Source organism: Lytechinus pictus, chromosome 1 (assembly GCF_037042905.1).
Source record: "Lytechinus pictus isolate F3 Inbred chromosome 1, Lp3.0, whole genome shotgun sequence".
Taxonomy (NCBI): Eukaryota; Metazoa; Echinodermata; class Echinoidea; order Temnopleuroida; family Toxopneustidae; genus Lytechinus; species Lytechinus pictus.
In genome coordinates, this window is record NC_087245.1 from 5,909,418 (window position 1) to 5,930,398 (window position 20,981).

A 20,981-nucleotide genomic window follows, 5' to 3' on the forward strand; every position below is an offset into this window, starting at 1 on the left:
TAAATTATCAGCTATAGCAATCGTTGGTACATTGTATCATGTTATAGACTTAATACACAGACCGTCTGGATCTTCTAGCCATATCAAAACTAGTATATTTGTAAATAAAATGACATTGACGGACACTTGGTAGGTGTCATTATAATCTCATAATCAATTTTAAGTATAAATCCGATGCATATTCTATATAGCTTTGCAAATTCCCATGAGTTGATTCATATGCTTGATTAATTAGGATGCTCACAAAATAGATTGAAGAGATGAAAAGGAAAATAAGAAAGATGAAATAATGATGATGGTATTACCTAGACATGATGGAGGTGTACCATAATATCCAATAGCACATGAACATTCATAGCTACCAGGAATATTAGTACAGTCTGTATTGTTTCCACAGTTTGCTTCACCTGTTTGACATTCATCTATATCTGTATGAACAAATAATATATAAATAAATTAATTATCTTCAATACGGTAAAATATGCTTTGGGGCACTTCCATAAAAAAAATCAACCTTTTTGTACGTCGGACCCCTATTTATCTGAATTGTTTCTTCGCTTTATGAACTACTCAATAAAGCCAAGTTAATTCAACAATACAATTCATATAAAGTAGCCAGAAACAAATCACATGATGAAGATCCCACATACAGTGTATAGTGTGTCATATGTACATACATCATGGAGTTGCTTGTTTAACAATAAAAGAAAATAAAGAAGAAAGACATGTATGTATAAAATCTTAATGATTCTGAATAAACTACAATACTGAATAGTTACATCTATTTCCATCTATTCTAATACTAAACCTAAGAATTCACTTTCAGCGTTTTTTATCAGTGGATACACTCAATACGATGTTTCTTTCTTTTTGGATTTGAATATTTAAAGTTAGACATCAGAAAAACGTTATCTCACTTGGCTAAAGCACATTTTCTCCACGTGTCTTATATTAATGAATATGGGTAAAATATTGTGAATTATAACAAATCAATAAAAAATAAATAATAATTGATAATATGTAATAGTTATATACCACACTTCTCATATTATTTGGATGGCTAAGGAAAAATACAAATATCCTTTGCAGAACTGGTTTCAAAATCCTTAAAACCAAAGAAGTACATGACATGACATGTCAAATGGGAATGCTATTACTTACCATCACAAATTATCCCATCACCAGTGAATCCATCGTTACAAACACATGTAAAGCTCCCAATGCTGTTTGTACAATTGGAGTACTCGCTACATACGTTTGCTTCACATTCATCCAGATCTACATGAACAAACAGAAAAAACACATATTGATACTGGCATATTGCTCTATCAGTACACAAGCATTCTATATAAACAATGCTGATAATTAAACCCATGTTTGACCATAGCCCAAACTAGAATTTTAAACAACACTTCTATAGAATGCTGGCTTCATAATATTTCTTCCATATTCTTGGCAATCACAATGTATGAATTAATTAAAATTCATATCTTTGCATTTTCTGTTCTTTCCATTTTAGGACTTGATTGAATTGATATTTTGACAACTTTTTGCAGCAGAATAAGAATAACTGTTATTTGGTGAATGAGTTAACTACTGGCACTCCATAAAAGTGTGATCAAAGTTAACCCTGGTTTAACTACACAGTTGCTATCAGAATATTCCCCCATATCTTTTAATAAACAGAAAGACCAAGGTCCCGTGATCAATCGCAACTATGGAAAGCCATCAAAGTCAACATATAAAATGCATGATTGTTTAACAAAAAATTTATAGATATTGATGTATATCCATAAATTCATTGATTTCTTGACAATTGATTTGTTCTCCTTCGTTAACAAAGGACATTTTGCAAATTTCCTGTAAAAAAAATAAGACACTATTGGATTTCCATAGAGGTACAATTGATTGGATCAATCGTAACTCTTTGTAAGACAGGGCCCAGGACCACAGGCTAATTTCATTATATAATACAGTAATATGAGTATATTATTACTACAGCTAAACCCTTGCCAAAATTTCTGTCAAATTCTAACTGTGGCTAATTGATAATGTTCTCGAAATGTTTCTCTCCTCAAACGAAAATTATCAGTGGCATTCTTTGCATACTGAGCAACACAAACATTTAATTTGCAATTAATAGCTTAACCTACACATTACTTTGCAATGACAAAGTCACGCAAAATTACGCAAAATTTTATACTTTGGGATTGAAGGCTGCTAGCTGAATGCTAACCATATATGTTGGATTAAATACATGTATTATTAAATTTCTTAGGAAAATAACATAGGAAAGAAGCATCCCCATGTTGCTTTGAGAAATATTTCTCATTCTCACCTATTTATACAATGTGAGACCCATGCTATCAATTAATATTCATACTTCGTATGATCAGTTTCTGAAAGATTTTTCTTTCAGATATATATAATATATATATAATGTATATACATGATCATTTGACTCACCTACACACGTCTGATTGGTGCTATCACGGAAAGTATATCCTTGTTCACACTTGCATGAGTAGCTGCCAACAGTATTGATGCACACTGAAAGGTCCGGACATATCGTCATGTTTGCACACTCATTAAGATCTACAAAGAGAGACGTCAAATTGCAGAGAAACTTAGGAATAGAATATCATCAAAAATTTGTTTGAAAGGCAGATCAGTATCAAGAAGAAAGAGAGAGAGTACATAAATGGAAGAGACAGGGGAAGGTTTACATGTTATTCTACCAATAACATATTGTCTGAGACTATACAAGGCAACACAGAGTAGTAGTAAGGTCATGATCAGAGGGTGAAACTTACCAACGTCAATTAGAGACTTGGCATACACTCTGTTGTCAGGACTAAGGATGTCCTTTCTGGTACCTGTCAGACCGGCTACAAAGGCCATAGCAAGATCATTCTCGGTGGTTGTGTTTGTGAACGGGATATCGACACGGAATATGACCTCAGCGACCATGCCGCCATCAAGGATAGTCAGTGATTGAATAGAAACATCAAGGACATTGGAGAATGTTGCTGAATTCATTAGGAGAGCCATAGTCTGCAATGTCAAATCATTTTTCATATCATTATTATTTATTTGACCAAATCATCATAAAACCATAGATGACATTATACATGGTAAAAAAAAGAAAATGGAATGAAGCAGTGCTACATGCTGATCAGGGGTGATAAAAGCATGATAAATAGCTGTTGCATATCAAACCCACATGTTGCACTGCGTACAAATAACATACAAATTACAAAAAGTAATCTTGCTCAATGTTTAGCAAAATTTATATAAAAAAATAATGAAATGCAGAAGCTGATTGATGTTTAAAATATAACTGGAAAATGATTGAAAGTAATAATTAAAAAGGTAGTTTACTGGTCATTAATAAATACAGACTAGGGAAATAAAAAATGATGAGTATTGTATTACTATTCTGATCTAATCTGGCAATGTGGAGATAAACACAGTAAACTAATATAAGCATATCTAATAGAATAGAATATAATTAAGAATATAATAATTGGATAATTTATGATATTAGAAGCCCAACAAAAATGAAATTAAAATTTACCTTACTTCTAATCTTATGGCAAAGAGGGATTGTTTTAGAGTAAGGAGGAAGGAAGGTAAGGAATTGAGAACAGCATCATCCCTTACTTCAGTAGAGAGAGCATTCTATATTCTTGGAAACCGGCGAGAGGGTGAGAGAAAGAGAGCTTGGGTTCAAAAAGACAGATGACAAAATATAAGGAGCTCTTGATGACGGGAATTGATGAGGAAATTTTGTGAGAGAGATTCTCATTAAATGTGACCATGTAAACATTTTAAAATAAAGGAACAGAGCAAATAATTCCTTCTTGAGGTAAGACTAGGCCAATTGAGGCGCGGAAGTCTATCTTCATAAGACATGTCTCCCTACCGCTGCTAAAGGGCCAGATATACACGTAGTCATGGTGAGGAAACAAATGTGATCTATTCTACAAGACATGGTGGAATGATTTCTCAATGTTGATCTTAGCCATTTTGATTGGGGCAGAGATATTCTGTAAAAGGTGATTTTCTTATCAGTTCTAACCAAAAGCTCTCACACAAATCCATCCGTGCCTATGACATAAGGTCCACAATGACTAAAAAAATTATATCTAACCTACTGCATAACACTAAAGCTTCCTCCACAAGGAAAAAAAATGCTCCTTCCCAACTAACTTTATAAAAAATCTTTCTAGTTAAAGAATACACTCAGGTTAAATGGTAAAGCTAGTAGTGATCATGTTATATACTCACATCATTAGCAAGCCCCTGACGATCAGCTTCATTGTTAATTGTATCAAAATGGAATTCGACAATCAAACCTTGGATGTCCACAAACCTTGTCGTCAAAAACAGAGTGGTTGTCACTAAAATAAAAAGTCAGAAAGGAGAATGGTTGAGACATGAATAGAAACTGAAATTATATAGTCATATTATTGATAATAACCATGGTTTTTTTTGTTAAAATAAAATTGATTTATTGCTCAAACGTCACATACTTAAAAATTCTGAGAATATATATCAACTTATATTCTTTGCTACATAGCAACAAGAATAATTCAATTTTTCACTGTAAATCCAAGGCAAGTATCTTGTCAATTACATAGATATACAAATTCAACAGGGAAATAATTCTCTATAAACTATTATATGACGGATGAGAAAATCCTTCCAATCTGATTGGTTGATTGCTACCTATGTATGAATTTTCACTGGACTGCATGAATAAATCGATAAATCACAATGATAGCCACAATACACATGCTATTGTGCATGAATGTCATTGTGATGTCATCGAATAAGGTTTTCATAAAACCTCACAGTTCTATGAAACGGATGATGCACATATCCATCTTGTGGGTTGGTGGAACTGTGGGCATGCTATAACTTTGCGATTGCAATCAAAACCATATTTATTATTTATTTATTTATTTATTCATGTTTTATTTATAACAAATTATAAAATAAGGTGGAGGGTAGTTCGGTTCAGTTATAAAACTGCTTTACAACGAAGCCCCCCCCCCTTTACAAACATAAAATAGAACATAAACATGATAATATATATAAATACAAGTGAAAATCAATATAAAAAGTTATAATCTATAAAATAAACATAAAAAAGAAAACAAATAAACAAAAAGGAAAGAATACTAGAAGATACTTTGTTATAATAAATGTTTGGCCAATAGGTAACCTCGTTTAAAAGAATTTATAGAATTTGTGGATTGAACTGAAAATGGGAGTTTATTAAATAGGGAGCTTGCTTTATAAGAGAATGACTTTCTTTTGAATTCAGTTTTGGGGAATGGAATGTCGAGGAGAGAATTTAGTGCATAGCGGGTACAATATTTAAAGGTGCGATAAGTAATAAGAGATTTTAAATAGTTAGGGGCTTTTACATTAATTATTTTAAATACTAATAAACAGTAGTGATATTTAAGTCTTTGTTCAACGGATTGCCAATTTAGGGTTGTAAGAAGTGTACACTGTGGTGTGTTATAATCCTTATTTAATATTAATCTTGCATATCTATTTTGTAATTTTTGTAGTTTGGAAAGATTTGTTTTTGAACAACTTCCCCATGCAGTGCAGCAATAATCAATATGTGCATATTTAAAGTTACCTTGTATACTCAGTTACTACCAACCCACTCTACCCACTCTAACCAGTGCATGGATGCTATAGAACTTACTTGAGCATACACCATTGACTCTGTAGGTACTAGGCTGGCATATGCATTCATAGCTACCGTCAAGCTCCTTGCAAATCTCAAATGCACCGGTGTCACATGGATTGGGATTCTGAGAACACTCCAAGATATCTAGAAACAAAATGAACATGAATTGATGGATCACAACATGACCAAGGCAGTTTTCTTACTTACACTCAGATAAACATCTTGACATTGGGTAATCAGAGAAAATGAATATTAGTTCATTTTGATAGCTCTATTGATGAAATAGATCAAAGGTACAAAAACATTATAATCTTCTTCTTATTTCCTTCTAAAAAATAACAACAAAAAAGAATACAAGTATTTTTGTATCATTATTTTCATCCCAGCAAAAATGCTGAAATTCTTAAAGAAAATACAAGGCCTTCTACAAAGATCCTGTGAAATGCAGATGATTATTCAGGGCATGCTTAGCCTATAATAAAAGTCTTAGACTAAAGCCATTCGAAATGTATTGGATCACAGAATACACACCTGTGCATGATAGCCGATCCACAGCCATATAACCATCATTACAGGTACACGTGTAATTTCCAGCGTTGTTCTGACACATGGAATTTTCATCACACATGTCTACTTGAAGATCACATTCATTCACATCTGAAAAGCAAAAAATATACGAGTTAAGATAAATGTACACAGAATGGGTATGTTGACAAATTGAGCTTTAAGGACGTTCCCCAGTTATGTTTGTGCGCAGTCCTACATGTATCTTCGCATATTTTACACGTTGCGCGCTGAAGTCAAAATAAAGAACAGGTGAGCAATCAGATACCGCTGATTTCTCCAGTCATCTGCACTTAACAGAAAATCTTGATGTGTTATTTAACGAAGCTATTAGCTGAAAATAATCCATGGACCAATTTTTTAAAAGCCTCTACCTCTTCAGAATATTTTACTCTGCAGTGCTGCGAAGTATGACAAATAGGGCCTCGAGTTTGATTAAATGGGATAGTGATGTAGAATTTTTATTTATGAAGATACAAGCCATTTGACGCAATTTTGTATTTTAAAAAGCACATTTGCTCCAACAAAAGTGCTGATGGTTTGAAAACAAGCACATGAACCCCCATTTTTTAATGTTCACACCTCTTTAGTATAATTTTTCTCTACCAGCATACAAAATTTGGTGAAAATGACATCGGTTTTGAATAAAGTGGAGCATTTATTTTACTTCTTAAAATTTTTTAATAAATTTCAAATTTTTTAGATATGTTTTGTCGTCTTTCACACCTTATTTTCAAAACTGAAGGTACTGCTTATCTTTAAAGAGCTATATGAGTGAATCCCTTGCCTTAAGTATATAATTCTGAACTATGATGTGAAATTTGGTGAAATCTAGATGGATTTTCACTGAGTAATAGAGGTTTAAACTCAATGTTGTGATCTTATGGGTTCTAAAAATGCAAAATTATTTTTATTGCGTATTTCTCGAGACCTTTGAAATGGGTAAACTTCAAAGCTCGATAGCAAAAAAGCAAGCAAATGAACCAATGTTAATGTTTGCATCTTTGGAATATTTAGGTGCTAAAGTAACTCTGTGACATGGATTTCATTTTAAATGTGGAATGTCCTTAAATGTCCATCTTCATTGAATTAAGAATATATAGCTGCATCCTAGAAACCAAAAACTGAGTACTTTTGATGTTGATTATAATTCCAATGGTTTTACCGCTAGGGTTATTTCAAAAATATGAATTCGCTTAAGTCCCTTCCCTCAGATTTTATTATACCCATGAATTATTATAAGACAATCGCATTGGCAGAAGTATGGAGGAACAACTATACATGTCAATTTGCCATAACACATAAAAATACATGAAAAAGTCAATTTATTTGCAGCATTAAGTCAGTGAATATTTTACCTTGGCATTCCCCTACACTAGCACGACCACCAGTTATATCGAAATAACCCTGGTTACAGGAGCATGTGTAGGAGCCGTCTGTGTCAGAACACATGGAGTTGACATCACAATCAATCATACCACGTTCACACTCATTTATATCTGTAAATTGAGAGAAAATTGTGTAAGTTCCCAATGATTATTGTCTTCCTTGATGAATTATATACTGTAAGAAACAACTGATTGAAGTTCTATATCTTCATTTTTATTGAAATTTTGTTACCAATCTTTAATAGAATCATTAAATTTCATCAAGAATTAAAAAAAAATTGTAACATTTATATATCACACTTCACTTCCAGCAATAAATTAATATTCTTAATAAGTGAGTTAACGTCACAAATGCCATCTGCATTTTGCAGATGGCATTTTCATTCATGAAAATGATTGTACAAATTGTTAGAATTCTTGCAACCTAAGCTTCCATTTTATCCATTCATTCAGGATAATTGCCTAGAAATTATGGTAAATCAAATTATGGAACATGAAACAGTTTCAAATTTCATCACGAAAAATAATCCACCTTTCATTGTTCACTTTTAATGGTCACCAAAAACTGATGGCACTAGTGAAAATATCGGCCAAATCAGTGTACATACTGGTCAATTTCCAGCTACGACATCAGGATCAATTTCCCTAATCATTGCTATGATTTTAATCAAATTTTCATGAATAAGTAAATGAAATAAAAGCTTGAATGATGATAATCCTTATACTGTTCACGCGATTTGTAAAATGGTTTTCAGAATCAAGATTTCACATACAGTGGGCAGTGTTTGTTAGAATATCAGAAAACTTAGAAGTTATATATCTGAAACGGGATCTGCTGCAAAATGGAATAGCTGGAACACAGAAGGGAAATAACAATGTTTATACACAAGATTAACAAAAGTGATTTTATTTATCCTATCTCTCTCTCTATTGATTTGGTGAACGCAATGCCAGGGCTTACGGTGAACAACTCACTTCTTGCTCCCGTTTATTTTTTTGAAAGCTGAGTGCCGGTGTTAATCTCAATCCCAGAAACATTGTCAGCAATTACATTGATCAACTTACTTGTGCAATGGGTGCCATTTCCTTCATATCCTGCATTGCACGTACATGTGTATGAAGCGTTTGTGTTCTTACACGTAGCTCGAAGATGACAGCTCTCTGGATTATCCAAACACTCGTCTATGTCCACACAATCGTCTGTTCCATCACCACGGTAACCATCATTACAGATGCAGGTATACGAACCAACAAGATCCTCACACCTACTGTTTGTGCAGAGGCTGGTGTCATTGCACTCGTTGATATCTACATCAGGTCATAAAAACAATATGACTTTTAGCATTTGCCTCACACCATGTTGGATCAAGAAAATATTGATATTATAAGACTACATCTGATGGGATGCCCTCTGTGTATCCTTGTATAATGATATTATAAGACTACATCTGATGGGATGCCCTCTGTGTATCCTTGTATAATGATATTATAAGACTACATCTGATGGGATGCCCTCTGTGTATCCTTGTATAATGATATTATAAGACTACATCTGATGGGATGCCCTCTGTGTATCCTTGTATAATGATATTATAAGACTACATCTGATGGGATGCCCTCTGTGTATCCTTGTATAATGATATTATAAGACTACATCTGATGGGATGCCCTCTGTGTATCCTTGTATAATGATATTATAAGACTACATCTGATGGGATGCCCTCTGTGTATCCTTGTATAATGATATTATAAGACTACATCTGATGGGATGCCCTCTGTGTATCCTTGTATAATGATATTATAAGACTACATCTGATGGGATGCCCTCTGTGTATCCTTGTATAATGATATTATAAGACTACATCTGATGGGATGCCCTCTGTGTATCCTTGTATAATGATATTATAAGACTACATCTGATGGGATGCCCTCTGTGTATCCTTGTATAATGATATTATAAGACTACATCTGATGGGATGCCCTCTGTGTATCCTTGTATAATGATATTATAAGACTACATCTGATGGGATGCCCTCTGTGTATCCTTGTATAATGATATTATAAGACTACATCTGATGGGATGCCCTCTGTGTATCCTTGTATAATGATATTATAAGACTACATCTGATGGGATGCCCTCTGTGTATCCTTGTATAATGATATTATAAGACTACATCTGATGGGATGCCCTCTGTGTATCCTTGTAAAATGATATTATAAGACTACATCTGATGGGATGCCCTCTGTGTATCCTTGTAAACAAAGGAAGTAACATTCATTGATAGACATTGGTAGTACTTTCTCAGCTGATGACAGATCATTGTTAGCAAATACAGTTTCCTCAAAATCCCTATGATAATAATGGAATGAAAGCCTTCCTCTTTTTTCCTGATAAGTGAATAGAAAGATGTGGTACAATAGTGAACTCACCGTCACAACTAGATCCATTACCAGTGAAACCTTTAAGACAGGTACATACATAGGATCCTATAGTGTTGCTGCAATTAGCATTGGCATGACATGGCATAGAAACACATTCATCCATATCTGTGCAAAACAAGAGAAAATCCATGATAAAAGTACCCTTCTGCGACAACATAATCTTCAATTTATTCCTAAATATCTATTTGTAGTCTAAAAGAGAGGGGTTTTTTCCAGAAAAATGGAGCAAAAACTATGTATCAACCTTCCCCGAAATTATCAGATCAATAACATGTTTTGATAGATTCGACCTACATGTGTTGCTAAATCGTTTTTTCACACTCATAAAGACTAATTGTATGGCATTACACATTTCTATTTTATTACAGCAAAAAGTATTTTTACGATATTTAAAAATCAATACCCTATATGAAAACATTTTACTTTGGTAAAACTATTGTCAGAATAAATGCACATGTAATTCCTTATTATTACAAGAAGTGAATTACAAACATCAAAATATATATAAAAAATGAACTAATATGAGAATTAAATGTAAGTATTTGAATTGTGATTGACGTAGAATGGGTTACCTTGACAAGTCAAGTTGGGTCCTCCTGCCAAATACCCAGAGGAGCATTGGCACATGTATGAACCTGCAGTGTTTATACAATCAGTATTTTCTCCACAAATAGAACTATTCTCACATTCATCGATATCTATAAGCAACATGATAAAAAAAAAATAAAAAAATTAGACAAGAGATATGAGATTAAGTGTTGCAGATAACAATGCAGACAGAATAAACACATAGAAGTTTACACATTTCTTTAAGTATATATAACATAAAGTAACGTCAACCAGAATTTACTTTAATAATCAGCACCGCAGAATGATTTCACAAGCAATCAGCCATATTATCCCAAATACTAGCAATCATAGAATTATGTTACGTATTTTCTCTTAATTTCAAATACTAGCAATCATAGAATTATATATTACTTGTGTATTTTCTGTTTATCCCAAATACTAGAAATCATAGAATTTTATATTACTTGTGTATTTTCTCTAATCTCAAATACTAGCAATCATAGAATTATATGTTACTAGTGTATTTTCTCTTTATCCCAAATACTAGAAATCATAGAATTTTATATTACTTGTGTATTTTCTCTTTATCTCAAATACTAGAAATCATAGAATTTTATGTTACAAACCTGTGCAATTAGTTCCATCTCCTACGTATCCAGCATTACAAGTGCAGTTGAATGAGCCAGGCCAGTTATTACACACAGCATCCACAGAACAGTTATTATTTCCTGTCTCACATTCATTGATATCTAAAAGAAAATAAATATAGTCACAATAAATGTAGCTATGCATGTTGATGCTGTAATAAGAGCAACAACAATAGTTATGATATTAAAAATGACAAAGACAAAAGTTAATATAGTAATGATGAGACTAATAAAAACATATTCATAACCATGAACATCATAATAAACTCAAATGTCTCCTAGCACATTCCACACTTCACAAACCCTTTTTCTTACCTCGACAATCTCTTTCATCCACAGCAAGCATATACCCATCCATGCAGGAGCAAGTATATCCACCTTCTTTGTTAGAACAGACACCGACTGTTGAGTCGCAATTATTTGAACTATTATCAGAACATTCATTAATATCTGTAAGAGAATAGATGAACAAAATGTGAGATTATTTTTCAACACCAACTATTCTGTAGCAGTTTGGAATTGGGAAAGAGTGGTCACCCAAGGCTTAGAAGTTTTGCCAAAACTATTGCAAGAAAATTCAAATCTTTTAGATCACACGAAAGTTCCCAATTTCAATAGGATGATTTTCAGATTCACAATGGACATTTACATGTAGCTAAAATATTTCCAACACAAAACTTTTTATAGAAGTGTTTTTTAAAATTACATTCTATGTGCATGTTTTCTTTTATGTGAATAAAATTGCCCATTGAGGCAAAAATATGGGGGGGGAGGATTGGAAGTTGAGAAAATTAATGTATATACAAGAGAAGAGTATGTCCGAGAGAGAAAACACGTACCTTCACAGTGGGTTCCATTGAAGCTATAAAATCCTCTTGGACAAGTACATGTAAAATTAATTGCACCTGTGGAATTCATACATGTTCCACCTCCTGTACAATGATCCAGATCAACATTACATGCCATTGCAACAGCCACTAGTATATAAGATACAAAAAATATATATTAATCCATTTGACAAATGACTCATGGAAAATCAATGTTTATGTCTTCATTACTTTTCATCAATTTATAAGTTAGCATGTAGGGGGGGGGATTAATTTCCTCATTAACTCTTAACCTACATATTTGGAGAAAGTTTATTTCATGTTAACAACATGAATATGACAGTCCAATCTGAATAGCAATACTGCATTAACAGGATTTGTGATCACAAAACGGAGACCATTCTGTTGTACAATCTGATATTACATGTGGCTTACTGTACATGTATCAATTTAAATTATAATCAATAAGAGCGATATCCATGCTTATATCAAAAGATCATCCATAATCAACTTGTATCAGATCTTATTCATATAGAGTAGGAGTGTGCTTGAAATCTGGAAAGTGCTTTATGAAAGTAGCTGTCAGACGTTTTATTCAACCAATCCTGTTTTATTCACGGCCAATCAAAATCAAGGAGAGTTGTCAGATCTGCAAACTTGTCAGACATCAAATGTTATTGAAATACTCCCCAATTTGCAGTTGTTTGAAATATATTTGAAATCACATCCAAGTCATATTTGGTATTGGACTCTTCAGTCAATGTGTCATTTTCATTCAAAAGCATCAGTTTGGAGTCAATTCAGACTCATATCAGAGTCAGGTATGTATTGTAGAAGACTAAACACCAAGTCAATTTTGGATTCAAGTCTGAAACAAAACTTGAAGTTAGTTTTTCCGTCAGGTAAACTTACCATCACAGGTGACTTGATCTTCTTCATTCAATACAAATCCCTGATTGCAGCTACAAGTATAGGATCCATCATTATTATTACACACCTGTGTACAGTTATCAATCTGCTCATCACACTCATTAATATCTGGTCAAAGCAAGATTTAAATAATGAAAGAAAAGAAAACACGTAGCACTATTTTAGACTTAAATAAACACCATCAGATACAATATTGCCTGTTTAGATTAAATAAACCATCATCTTTCAGTCTGAAATAATAAAGGTGGAGACATGGTTTCCACAGTTTAGATCACATGAGTATGTGTACTGATTCGCCTGTATGCTGAACTGAAGTTCGTTTTAACGCTCAGTTTGAATTTATGTTTCAACCACAAGTAGCAAAATTTGACACAGAATCTTAGCTTTAGATACCAGTACTATTTTTGGGGGGGTAAAGATAACAAAAATAAAGAGAAATGTGCACTGGTTAGGGTACCAAAATCCATAATGAGAAACATATTTTATGTGGGGTATAGTCTTAATAAGCAACTTACCATTGCATGTCACTCCATCTCCAGTGTACCCACCATTACAAGAACATCTATATGTTCCTTCAGTATTAGTACATGTAGCATTTCCATGACACACTGATGGACTTGAATTGCACTCATTAATATCTGTTCATCAAAGAAAAAAAAGTTATACTTTAAAATCTTCAAATCAATAACATTACTCCAATCCCCTCTAAATGCCAAGACATTTAAAATAAGATTATGGCAATGGCAAATTCAGTTTCTCCCAAACTATATATCATTTCTTCAGCCCTGGGTATTTTTTTTCATTAGTTTCCATATGCAAAACAGGTAATCAATCATCAACATCACCATCATCATCATCAACATCATCATCATCAACATCACCATCATCATCATCACACATCATCATCATCATCATCACCATCATAATCATCATTAATATTATTGTCATTAATATTACTATAATCATTACCATTATAATTACTATTATAAAAAATGGTATCATAAAAAGGGAATCAAAACATTCATACCCTAGCATACTTCTTGGGGGATTAAACAACTTAGGAGACAGCATGTTAGCATTTTGGAGTAAAAAATTAAAAAAAAATCAACACTTTTTAAACTTCTCCTCTTTATTACACCATTCATACAGATAACAGAATCAAGATCCTTTAAAAAATAATTGACAAGATAAGCAAACTTGTACAATTAAATTATCATTAAATGAAAATAAACCAACATGTAAATCTACAGTATACAATTATTACAATTAAGATACTTTAAAAAAAAATGTTACTGATAAACCAGGAGTAAATTGCATTTTTTTCCCCCTTCTTAAATGTGCATTTAAATATTTGTGGGCAAGGCTCGACTAGCACTTGTGCTATTTTCTGGTCCCATTTACCATGCTATTTTTTATACATGTATGTGTAAGTATTATGCAATTTGTTTTAAAACCTGTAAAAATGTGAATATTGTTGGTAAATGAAGAAATCAATTCAAATCAATCAAAATAAAGAAAGCCTATCTCTACAAATTACATTATGGCAAAAATGACTTACTTATTTGAGATTCTCTTGAAAAATATATGAAAGGAACATAACATATGACTGTTACCAAGCAATAGCAAAATTGTGAGTTGTTTCATGAAGCTATTCGGTAAGGCTATTTCTGCCTAAATGCATGTCTATATAACATTAGCTATAATTCTAATACACAGATCTGCTTGCATAATCACTGTTCAAACACATTCTATAAGAGATGGTTTTAGACTCACATTGAGATACTTTATATTCCAATTAAACAGTGTTTGTTTGTGAACTCAAGCTTAAAAGTGACTCTTGCTTTATGCTTTCTTACACTATATTTCTTAAAAATCATTGTAATTTTTCATGTCTACATAAAAAAAAAACTGGTTGAACAATACATGAAAGGAAATGAAACGCCCCCTAGACAAGGAACTCTACTATTCCAATTTAAGAAACATTCATTTTTCCTTTGAACTAACCTTGGCAGTATGTTCCATTCCCTGTAAATCCTGCATTGCATGCACATGAGAATGATCCAATTATATTGGAACACGCAGCATTCGCATCACAGTCGTTGTCGGAAGGATCCAGACATTCATCATTATCTACGTAAAATTGAAAACATTAGAGCAGATTAATCAATGGATATGAACGGGTATAGAATTATATCACTCTAAAATATAATTGATAGTATTCAAATATATGTACAGTACAACAAAGTCAAATCCAGAAATGAAATAGGCATGAAAAAATCACATCTGTATCAAATTTGTTTCCTCCTATCACAAATACATGTATATAAACACTGCATTTCTATAATTATAATTACAAGACAGATTATAGAATTTCCATCAGCCGATATGGAAATAGCTCTTAGACTACTACTTCATTCTCACAAGCCAAATTTTCCTTAACCCTGAATTATAGGTGGGGCTCAATGGCATGTTAGCCCCATCTAATAGTCCGGGGTTAAGCTTAGTCCATTCTCTGTTCTCACAATATTTTTTTCGATCATTATTTTTAGATTTTTCCTGCCACTATCATATCTCCTTATCATCTCCCTATTCATCAAGTATTGGGGAGATATGTCACAAAAATATCACTTCCTGCTAAATCCTTCATTGTCTGGAGAGAATCCTCCAAAAAAATGTCACCTGGATGGAAGAGCAAGTAATTTTTTATCTTAGGTGTTAATCATAGCAATGGTTCTGCATGTGAGATAAGCCCATGTAAGTGCCGTATTTGCAGTGCCATGGTGTTTGTAGACTTACCTACACAAGTGTTGCCATCTCCATTGTAACCTTGCCTACATTCACACATGAAACTTCCTTCAATGTTAATACAGTTGGCATATTGACTGCAACTGTCTTGTCCTGCTAAACACTCATCAATATCAGTGCAGTTCTGACCTGGGTTACTGGTACTGTTTTTGTCCTTAATAATGATAATAACAATAATAATGATAACAATAATACTCAGAAAACGGTGATGAGATAGAGAATGTGAAAAAATATTCTGAGCTTTCTGCAGAATCACCCGAGATAACACCAACAAATCGAGAAACAAAAAAAAATCCAATGAATACAAATAGAAAACAAAAAGCACAGAAAAGACAACCAAAAAAGAAATGAAATATGATCTTCAACTAAACACGACATTGATGGCTATATTTTAGTGAAGCAATGGGGAATTATGTGATGCAACTTAAAAGTATATGGAAACTGAATCTAAAAATTTGTGTAAAAGGAAATATGACTAAAATTTTGCTTATAATTGTTAACTGAATTATATATGTAATTTTAATGTTAAGAGAATGACTGAACTATGAGTATCCTGAGGAACAGGAAATTTATATTATGCACAACAGTATTTCTTTGTATTTGGCAAAAGAAGAAGAAAAATAATGATGATGAATACGAGAAATACAAGAAATTATTGACATACATGTACACAAGCTTTTTTGTTGCAATGAGCACTGACATAATGAGAAGGACGAGGATATTGGAGAAAAAAATGAAAGAGATGATAGTAATAAAGGGACGGAATAGTGAAACCCTTACCTCATATCCTAATTGGCAAGTACACGTATAGTATCCATCTTTATTGTCACAGATAGCTAACTCGTCACAATCATTATCGTTTGGGTTGAAACACTCATCGTAATCTAAACAATTGTGAAAAACAATTCACTTGTGCAATAAAATTCATAACTGGACCATTTATTCATGCACTCATATAATTTAATATGTAAATGAAAATAAGTAAGAGACTGTATTCTCTGCTTATTGAGAAATGTAACTCAAAAACTTTTAACGATAGTTCATTTTTTTATGCATGGTATTTTGGATAAAAGAAAAAGATGAAGACACCATTAGTTTAATGATCACTGGAATAAAAACAATTAAAAACTGTCTCATATTTTTAAAATTCAATGAAAGTATCTATGTAAGACATCATTTCATTTTCCTATCGCCATATCTGGTTACTTCAAAAACAATAATTTAGATGAAAACATATCAATTTTCAGAAAATCTAAGTATTTGTTTCTATTCCTTGCATAGAACTCAATGCTTATATTTCACATTCTAACCAACACTGCTCATACAAATGTCACCCGAGCTTGAAATTTAGGATCTAAAATCATTATAAGTATTGATTTTCATTTTAGTTGACAAAGCAGTTGTACAAAGTGACCTATCCCACTCCTAAATTAACAATATATAATATTGTCCTTTCATGACAATCTGGATTGTCAAGTTTATTTCCCTCTACTTTGGTGTTAACAATCGCTTTTTAAAAGAAAGAAAGAATGATCCCGCTTACCAGTGCAGTTATCTCTGCCGTCACCAATGTATCCACTCTGACAGGAGCAGGTGTATGAACCAATAACATTGCCACAATCAGCATGGAGACCACACGGCATACCATTACACTCATCAATATCTATTATCAAGAAAATACACAACTCTCATAGCTTAATTAGAACTAAAAATATCATAATTGTGCTGCACTTGGCCCAGGTGAGGTGAATGGGTACCCAGTAGGATTGATTCCTTGAATGCTTTAGCGCCTACATGTATACGGCAGCTCAGCTACAGCCAGGGTAGTAATATGATACCAAATATCAAGGGCAGTTCAATTGAGTAAATGCAATAATCGTAGCTGCACTATATAAATGGAACATATAATTATTATCAAAACTCAAGTTCCTAAGAAGGAGAAATATAACCCTATTGTATAAAGTTATGAAAATTTTACTGAAATGGTGTAACTGAATTGACTGAGTAACATCAATATCAATGCACAGTCATTTGCTATCCATAAATATACATAAGACAAAAACCAAACCGCTCATTTCTCTAACAAAAGAAAACACCCTGTAGATTACATAAAATTAAAAGCAATGGGTTATCACTTACCACTGCATGTTCTGTTGTCTGATTGGAGCTGGTATCCATCATTACATATGCAGATATAAGATCCATTATTGTTAACACAAGCAGAATTCTCATCACAAGCATCTATTCCACTTTCACATTCGTCGACATCTATAAAGGGATTACAATATTCATTACTTTAGATTCGCTGCTGTTCACCAAATACAGAACTTACAGCTAATAATGTGTTTTAAGTAGAATACAAACAATGTTTTTAGTAGAATACAATTGATTTAAGAACAATATAAATCTTTAAAGAATCCAACTTTGAAAAAAATCCCACTTTTTTAGTCCCAAATTCCTGGAAATATTCAGCCTAGTGTGGTACCTCTCAATTAACAAAACGGTACCTCATCAATGCCTTAGGCAACATTGACCATCTTCCAAAAGACATCACTTTTATCAAATATCAAGCAGCTAAAACCTAAAATTGCAGTGTAATTTGAGCATTGATGAAGCCTTATACTCACCAATGCAGTCTCTCTGGTTGGGTTGTAAACTATATCCAGTGTTACATGAGCAAGAATATGAGCCAACGTTATTTTCACACTTTGCCTGGGTACCGCAATCATTTGTAGCATCAGACATACACTCATCCAAATCTAATTATGAAAATGAGTGAGGAGAAATACCGTTATTACTAGCCATACCTATGACACAATATGACATATGAATATCAAAAGCATTGGAATTTTCTTATGATTAATTTCACAGCTATATAATTCATTTTGGGGGACACTGCATTCATTGTGATTTCTAATGATGTTGTTCTTGGTATTTCATTCTTTATTGTACTTCAAAACTTCAAAGTTTTGGCAGAATCTATAAATTCATTTCTTTTCAATATGGTTATCTATTTTCTTTCTTAAAAGTTCAGTCAAGATGTACATGTATGTAAGCATACCGAGACAAAAGGTTAACAAATAATGACAAACTTTATTAGATAATGATTACTGCAAATATAAAGTTTTCACACTTTTCCTACGCCATGATGTAAATAGTTTCTTGAATACTAGGGCCCGCCTTACAAAGAGTAACACTTGATCCAACCAACCACAACTATGGAAAGCTAGCAACGTCAAAATCTACAATTCATATTTGTTCAAAAATTTTCTAGATATGTTTTTTCATATATGCATTCATAATTTTCTTAAAAATTTACTGTGCTTCTTTTGGTTTACATAGGACATTGTGCTAATTTCCAGAGGAAAAAAATTATGATATCAATGGATTTCCATATACTTGGGGTTGATCAGATCAATCGTAAGTCTTGTACGACAGGGCCCTGTATTATCTGCCGAAAGTATTATTAAATGACAGAGAAACACATTACCAGCACATTGGAATCCATCTCCTGTTAGGCTTGGGGGGCAGTCAGCACATGTGGGGGTCTCACTCGGTGGAGGCAGATCAATACATGTTACACCAGGGTAGCAATTAACAAACTCACAAGAATCTTTGTCATTCTCACAAAATGGTCCACTATAACCATTAGCTTGGCACATACATTGGGCAACCTGGATGTCATCAAAGAAACAAAGATTAAAAAATATTTACTAACATGAATATGAGATGGGAGAAATCTAAATTTGAAGAAAGAGGAAGGTATTTTTTTAAAAGGAGAAATTTCCTTACGGCAAATTTGTTATTGTTGAGATCGTCGCCAGCCATGATGTCATTAAAATTGCAAATTCCCTCATTCTGACATCCGCAAACAACAATCAAAAGCTGAAGAGCACCATAAAGACCAGTACCATCAGTGGCCCTTATTTCTATCACAGCTGAATCAGTATTTGCTGGTGTCCAGGTGATCGTGCCGGCTGCAAAGATGCAAAATTGAAGAGAAACAAGAATTAAGGGAATATTGTCAATAAAAGGAGAAATGAATTAGAATTTCACTCGAACTAAGATTATATCTTATAAATGCAAGTAATCACCTCTGCTAGTACAAAATGAGATATCACAATGACTATGGACTTAAAAAATCATGCCACGTCACAAATTAATTATTTAATAAAGGAACATTTGTATATTGGGCACAGCTTTATCTTGACTACTACTTTTCACAAATTTACAAATGATCAAACACATTCTACCAAATGTCACATATCATCATTTACCATGGTTTTGTTAAGACAAAGGCAGAGATGCCAACAAGAATTTTTTTTTTTTCTCTCTCTCTCTCTCTCTCACAATACCACATGGGTTTTGGGGAGAAAAACTTGATTTTTACAGCTTAATATTACATCATATTTTGTTTTCAGATCAGTGTGAAAATTATTTCTGGGTAGGCATTTCAATCTATATTGTACTGAAGCACCATTGGCAAGGTCTAAACATCCTGTTGTGACAACAACACAGACAGCATGATGGCATGGATCAGGCGACTTCATAAAAACAGTGACAATATCCCAGCAGTAAATGTCAGACTACTAAGTTACTTACATGAGCTATCAATAGAAGCACTGGATGGGACATTGCCCGTAAGACTGTAGGTGATTGCATCATTGTTTTGGTCTGTAGCTGTTATCACAAAAGTGTAGGTACGATTAACAATTACATTGACCACACCATCTACATTAATAGCTGGGTAATCTCCACTTGGGTTCATCTCTGTCAAATTTCCCAAAATAGGAGGATAGCTTTCTGTAAGTAGAAAATACGAGAATAATTAATGACAACATGAAAACTTCAGGACCAAACTTCAAATTTTGCAATCAAGAACAGATGCAACAGTTTAAAAATTATGTGGTGGATCTAAGATATGGCGAATCACCAAGTTGCTTTAGATGCTGAGGGTTTGTTCAAACTGTAGTTGAAACTGTAAGGCTGAATGAATGCAATGGGTTGGATGCAAGACATGCCACATTCATTTTATACAACTCTTCTAGATCGACTTATATGTCACAAAATAGAAAAGTGTGAATGAATAAAAAGT

At 33.0% G+C, this 20,981-nt stretch overlaps 1 protein-coding gene across 1 annotated transcript in view; it reads right to left on the bottom strand.

The window, feature by feature from the left end:
- LOC129254474 (uncharacterized) overlaps positions 1-20,981 on the bottom strand; it is a 69,426-nt gene that overhangs the window by 19,350 nt on the left and 29,095 nt on the right. Inside the window, exons 32-56 of the mRNA XM_054892942.2 lie at positions 20,489-20,689; positions 19,679-19,863; positions 19,377-19,560; positions 18,514-18,645; positions 18,026-18,154; positions 17,430-17,549; positions 16,667-16,770; positions 15,878-16,040; positions 15,086-15,211; positions 13,597-13,719; positions 13,064-13,189; positions 12,164-12,301; positions 11,640-11,774; positions 11,304-11,426; positions 10,680-10,805; positions 10,096-10,212; positions 8,731-8,973; positions 7,636-7,776; positions 6,245-6,370; positions 5,729-5,857; positions 4,291-4,403; positions 2,814-3,054; positions 2,467-2,595; positions 1,162-1,278; positions 306-428 (exon numbers count right to left, since the gene is read on the bottom strand). Coding sequence (XP_054748917.2) covers positions 306-428; positions 1,162-1,278; positions 2,467-2,595; positions 2,814-3,054; positions 4,291-4,403; positions 5,729-5,857; positions 6,245-6,370; positions 7,636-7,776; positions 8,731-8,973; positions 10,096-10,212; positions 10,680-10,805; positions 11,304-11,426; positions 11,640-11,774; positions 12,164-12,301; positions 13,064-13,189; positions 13,597-13,719; positions 15,086-15,211; positions 15,878-16,040; positions 16,667-16,770; positions 17,430-17,549; positions 18,026-18,154; positions 18,514-18,645; positions 19,377-19,560; positions 19,679-19,863; positions 20,489-20,689 — 3,594 coding nt within the window. The remainder of the gene's footprint in view (positions 1-305; positions 429-1,161; positions 1,279-2,466; positions 2,596-2,813; positions 3,055-4,290; positions 4,404-5,728; positions 5,858-6,244; positions 6,371-7,635; positions 7,777-8,730; positions 8,974-10,095; positions 10,213-10,679; positions 10,806-11,303; positions 11,427-11,639; positions 11,775-12,163; positions 12,302-13,063; positions 13,190-13,596; positions 13,720-15,085; positions 15,212-15,877; positions 16,041-16,666; positions 16,771-17,429; positions 17,550-18,025; positions 18,155-18,513; positions 18,646-19,376; positions 19,561-19,678; positions 19,864-20,488; positions 20,690-20,981) is intronic.